At 41.6% G+C, this 6169-nt stretch overlaps 1 protein-coding gene across 1 annotated transcript; it reads left to right on the plus strand.

Moving 5' to 3' along the window:
- The first annotated feature begins 355 nt into the window (after positions 1-355).
- On the plus strand, positions 356-1297 carry LOC103075371 (olfactory receptor 481-like). Its single transcript, XM_082931165.1, is given in 1 exon segment — positions 356-1297. A coding segment is annotated over 1 exon segment (942 nt).
- Positions 1298-6169: the final 4872 nt, after the last annotated feature.

The raw sequence follows: 6169 nt of genomic DNA on the forward strand, positions 1-6169 counted from the left end.
TCAAGAGCTGGTCTTTCTTTGAAAATGTAGGTTATTTACAGTTCATGCTATTAAAATCGATACTGCTGTAAACATTCTTTTACATATCACCCATGCACATGAGTAAGATTTACCCCATGGTATATAAATAGGAGTAAAATAGCTGAGTCCTAAGGTAATCAAGTCTTCAGTTTTAATATTTTCATGGAAATTGAAAATTTATATGCACAAAGTATTCTATAAGTGAGGCAAATTTACCATTTAAATTATTTATAAGGTTATATTTAGGTTATGTTTAGGCATATAAATGTGGGGTCATTTCAGTCAATTTAGTCTCCTCTGGTTCTGATTTCAGTAGGCACTGTTAAATGAATAGATGGAGACTGAAAACCATACAACAGTGACAGAGTTCATTATTTTGGGATTAACAGGTAATCCCACACTATGTGCCATCTTCTTTGAGGTTTTTCTAGGAGTTTATATAGTTACCGTAGTGGGAAATATTAGCATAATCACCTTAATCCGAAGTAGCCCACAGCTTCCCATGCCTATGTACCTTTTCCTCAGCCATTTGGCCTTTGTAGACATTGGGTATTCCACATCAGTCACACCAATCATGCTGATGAGTTTCTGAAGAGAGAGAACCGCCATCCCAGTCACTGGCTGTAGAGCTCAGCTTGGCTCTGATGTCACCTTTGGGACTACAGAGTGCTTCCTGCTGGCCACCATTGCCTACAATCACTATGGGTCCATTTGCTCTCCCCTGCTCTACTCCACCCACATGTCCCCAGTGGTCTGCTTCTTCCTGTTGGAGGCCTCCTACTTGGGTGGACGCATAAATGCTTCTTCATTTACAGGCTGCTTGATGAATCTCTCCTTCTGAGGACCAAATAAAACAAACCATTTTTTCTGTGACCTCCTTCCACCCTTGAAGCTTTCTTGCGGCCATGTTTCTATTGCTGAAATATCTCCTGCCATCTCTTCTGCATCATCAGTCCTCATAAGCACCCTATTAACCATAATCGTGTCCTACAGCTACATCCTCCACTCAATCCTGAAGATGCACTCTACTGAGGGGAGGAAGAAGGCCTTCTCTACCTGCATTTCCCACCACACTGCAGTCACTTTGTTTCACGGGACAGTTTTGTTTGTTTATGTAATGCCCAAACCGAGCTATTCAGCTCATCAGGTCAAAGTGGCATCTGTAATCTACATAGTGGTGGTCCCCATGCTGAACCCCCTCATCTGCAGTCTGAGGAACAAGGAGGTGAAAGAGGCTATGAGAAAACTAATGGCTAGAGCACATTGGTTTTCCTGAATTAAATCAGATATAAATCTATAAATAACAAACCATTAATTTGGGGAACAATTTTTGATGGATATTTTAATGATATTTATCATTAACTTTATCACTTTTATAGTGATAAGCTCCCGTAAATATAAAAATCCAATGTTTACTTCTATTTATAAAGTTAAGTGTATCATTAACATGGATGTCTGCTTGGTTCAAATTAAATATAGAATTTTCAAGTTAAGAATACCTTTGGAGGGCTTCCCTGGTGGTGCAGTGGTTGAGAGTCCGCCTGCCAATGCAGGCGACATGGGTTCGTGCCCCGGTCCGGGAGGATCCCACATGCCGCGGAGCGGCTGGGCCCGTGAGCCATGGCCGCTGAGCCTGCGCGTCCGGAGCCTGTGCTCCGCGACGGGAGAGGCCACAACAGTGAGAGGCCCGCGTACTGCAACAACAACAACAAAAAGAATACCTTTGGAAAATAATTTCTACTTAAAATTCCATTTACCAATGATAGAGTCCTATTTAAATGGAGAGAGATCTCAACCAAAGATCAAATTTACTTGAATACCATCTTGTAAAATAACATTCAGGAAAGAAACTTCTCCCCAACAATGTATAATAGGTGACGATATTGACAGGTCAGCAGTTAAGGGTACTTCCTTTAAAGGTACTGCCCTCCCTTGGTCAATGGATCTTTCAACTTTTGGAAACATACATGTTAGTGTCTCAGAAAAGCTTTTATTTATTTTTACTTTATTTGAGCCAAAGCAAAGATTATGACTCCTCTGTTTGACAATTAGAAGATCCAACCCAGATAACACAGAAGCAGCTGTATAAATTTCAGCTGACTCTTCTCATAGGTGGTCTTACCAGATGAATACTAGAGTAGGATTTTGGACGCTGATGTTTCTTTGGAGTGGGAGGCTGGGATGTTGGGACTTTCTTTTAACAACAGTCAAAAGGTAGGGAATATGAACTTTTGTTTTAGGCAAAGAATATCCACCACGCATTTTGTACTGCTTCTCAAGGAGTTGTCCACTGTCACTATTTCTTCCACTGTCCTTTTTGAAGGTGCTTATGATCCAATTTGGTTATAGCAATTGTCTCTAAATTGATTTCCTTCCTCCTGTACTCCTTTCACAATGCTTATGATTAATATTTTAGCTAGTATATTTTATTTCTAGCATATTAATAATGTCAGACAAAGTCTGAGACAGTTTGGAGGGATCACTTTACAAGCTGACTTCCTATTCCTGGGCTCTTCACTGACCAGATCAAGGAAATTTTCTGCCTGGAAGCCTCTTTGTGGGATTTCTCTGGTCCTGTTTCCCCATTCATACTTCTTACATCAATTACAGGCCTATAACCCCACGAGTGCAATAATTCTGGGGCAACAGCCAGCACAGACATTGTCCCCTGCAAAGAGAAGGAACTCAAAGGTATGACTTCAGTCTTGGAAAGGGCCATCTTAGAGTTGTGGTGGGTGCTCTGCACTCTGGTGGTTGACGTTTTTTACTGACTGTTTCTGGCAGTCTTCCTCTTTACACTTCCCACTATTTCTTGCTTTGCACGAGTTTATCCTTAGCCCTCTGCCTTTCTCTCCATCCCCCATGGTCTTCTTGGGTGAGCTCATCTTCTCCCATGAGCTCAGCTACCACCTGTATGGTGACAGTATCCCTATGAAGTTCTTCACTGGCCTTTTCCTCAAGACTCTCAAACTCGTTGTGCCCTCACTGAATTTTTTATATTTCTCCCCAAACTATTCCTTCCCTTCTGTTCCTTTCTCAATAAATGGCAACTATTAAAAAATAAATAAATTTATTTTTATTTATTTATTTTTGGCTGTGTTGGGTCTTTGTTGCTGTGCGTGGGCTTTCTCTAGTTGTGGCGAGCGGGGGCTACTCTTTGTTGTGGTGCGTGTGCTTCTCATTGCAGTGTCTTCTCTTATTGTGAAGCACGGGCTCTGAAGCGCAGGCTCGGTAGTTGTGGTGCACGGGCTTAGTTGCTTCATGGCATGTGGTATCTTCCCAAACCAGGGATTGAACCCATGTCCCCTGCACTGGCAGGCGGATTCTTAACCACTGCACCACCAGGGAAGTCCCAATAAATGGCAAATCTTTGTGAGGTTTAGTACTCCAACAAATTTGGGATGACCCTCACTGCACACCCATCAAAATGGTGTACTCCCCTCCATCCTTTTCCTTCTCTCAGATGAAATACATGTCACATGTTGACCTCCTCCTTATCTATTTTGTGCAGGCACATAAATAGTCCCCGATCAATTGTGATAAATCCATGCATTTTTCCTTCTTATTTCCACTCTAAGGGAATTCAAATAATTCAATCACCCAGATGTAGGGAGTGAGGTGTGGCACTATTACAGTCTTTACTGAAGAGGATATACATTGCCATTCTTTTTCTAGAACTTCCAAGATTGCCAGCAAACCACTAGAATCTAAGCAAGAAGCATAGAGCAGATCACACAGCCCTCAGAACCAACCGGCCGACAACTCATCTTAACTTTTAGCCTCCAGAACTGCGAGACAATACATTTCTGTTGTTTAAGCCACCTACTTTGTGGTACTTTTGTTACAGCTGCCCTCACAAACTAATACAATTGCACATCTAGTTTTCCCTTCAAAACCTACCATCAGCTAATTTAATCCTAGAGGAAGAGGAAGTGAAGGCTTAGAAAGATGTCAGGAATGTTATACTAACAGATGTCGCTCCAAAAGGGGAAAAAAGAATATTAGGAGTGGTACAAAGCAGCTTCCCTAAACAGTGTGTCAAAAACTAAGGATCAAGAACACCCCTGTGGGGACAATAAAAAACTCCCTTTGTAAGATTTTTTGGGGGAAGTTCCCTACTTACTATGGATTATAGATTGTTACATAGAAGGTAGGATTTGATTGAGGAAATTTTAAAAGATCCTGAACTGTTGTGATATTAAAAGATTCTTAGTCTAGGGCTTCCCTGGTGGCGCAGTGGTTGAGAGTCCGCCTGCCAATGCAGGGGACACAGGTTCGATCCCTGGTCCGGGAAGATCCCACATGCCACAGAGCGACTAAGCCTGTGTGCCACAACTGCTGAGCCTGTGCTCTGGAGCCCGTGAGCCACAAACAGTGAGCCCGCATGCCGCAACTACTGAAGCCCGCATGCCGCGACTACTGAAGCCCGCGCGCCTAGAGCCCGTGTTCCGCAACAAGAGAAGCCACCACAATGAGAAGCCCCAGCTCACCACAACTGGAGAAAGCCCACACGCAGCAACGAAGACCCAACGCAGCCAAAAATAAATAAAATAAATAAATTTTAAAAAAAAAAGATTCTTAGTCTATATAAATTTCAGGAAGATTTTCTTCTTCTGAAATGGACTGGGACTTAGGAAGTCATTGACATTTCCCAGCTTCTGTAAAATACTCACTCTGTAGTGGAGGGCTGGAGAAGACTGAAAGCAAAGGGGCAAGAGGTAATTTCTTGGGGGTGAGGAAATCATTGTACATTGTGATTGGGTTGGTGGTTACACTTGTCAAAAATCACCAACCTGTATATTTAAATTGTTCATATGTAAATTATACTTCAATAAAGTTGCTATTTTAGAAGGTATTACAAGAGAGTACTGTTTCTTTTTCCCATTTTAATCTGAGTCTATAGGAAGTGGTGACAGTACCATCATCTACCTACCCATGTAAGCCAACTGAGTTTCTTAATTATTTCTCAAAGATGTTCCCTTACCTAGTGTACCTTCTCTAGTTTCCTATATATTTATTCTTTTTGGTGACCTTCATTCCTTTCTTTAAACCTTATACCTATATCAGCATTAATTTTACTTCTGCTTTAAAAAACACTTTATTATTTCTTCTTTTAAAGCAGATTTGCTTGTGATGCATTTTAACACATTTTTTTTTAATCATAAAAAAGGTCTTGGGCTTCCCTGGTGGCACAGTGGTTGAGAGTCCGCCTGCCGATGCAGGGACATGGGTTCGTGCCCCGGTCCGGGAAGATCCCACATGCCACGGAGCGGCTGGGCCCGTGAGCCGTGGCCGCTGGGCCTGCGCATCCGGAGCCTGTGCTCCGCAACGGGAGAAGCCACAGCGGTGAGAGGCCCGCGTACCGCAAAAAAAAAAAAAAAAAAAAAAAAGATTTTATTGGAGTATAATTGCTTTACAATGGTGTTAGTTTCTGCTTTATAACAAAGTGAATCAGTTATACATACACATATGTTCCCATATCTCTTCCCTCTTGTGTCTCCCTCCCTCCCACCCTCCCTATCCCACCCCTCTAGGTGGTCACAAAGCATAGAGCTGATCTCCCTGTGCTATGCGGCTGCTTCCCACTAGCTAGCTATTCTATGTTTGGTAGTGTATATCTGTCCATGCCACTCTCTCACTTTGTCACAGCCTACCCTTCCCCCTTCCCACGTCCTCAAGTCCATTCTCTAGTAGGTCTGCGTCTCCATTCCCGTCTTACCCCTAGGTTCTTCAAAAAAGGTCTTTATTGCATCTTCATTTTTGAGAGATATTTCTATTCTAGGTAAAATTCTAGGTTACTAGTAAAAAAAAATCTTTGAGCACTTTTAAGATTTAATTTTCTTGCTTCCATCAATACCTTCCAAAACTCAGCTATTAGTCATTTGATTTTTTTTGAAGGGAATATGTCTTTTACTTCTCCTCTGGAAGCTTTTAACATTTTTCTTTTGTTTTGGGCTTCCTGTAGTCTTTTTATGATTTCCTTGAGTGTGGTTTTCCTTATACTTATCATGTTTGGAATCTGCAAAATTTCTTGAATTTGTAGCTCATGGTCCATCAGTTTGGAAAATTATCATTGAATATTTCTTCAGAAATTTCTCTACTTTTTTTCTAGAAGTTCATTACACATATGTTAGATCTTTCCATAATT

This window comes from Lipotes vexillifer, unplaced genomic scaffold (genome assembly GCF_000442215.2).
Source record: "Lipotes vexillifer unplaced genomic scaffold, Lipotes_vexillifer_v1.1 scaffold61, whole genome shotgun sequence".
Classification (NCBI taxonomy): Eukaryota; Metazoa; Chordata; class Mammalia; order Artiodactyla; family Lipotidae; genus Lipotes; species Lipotes vexillifer.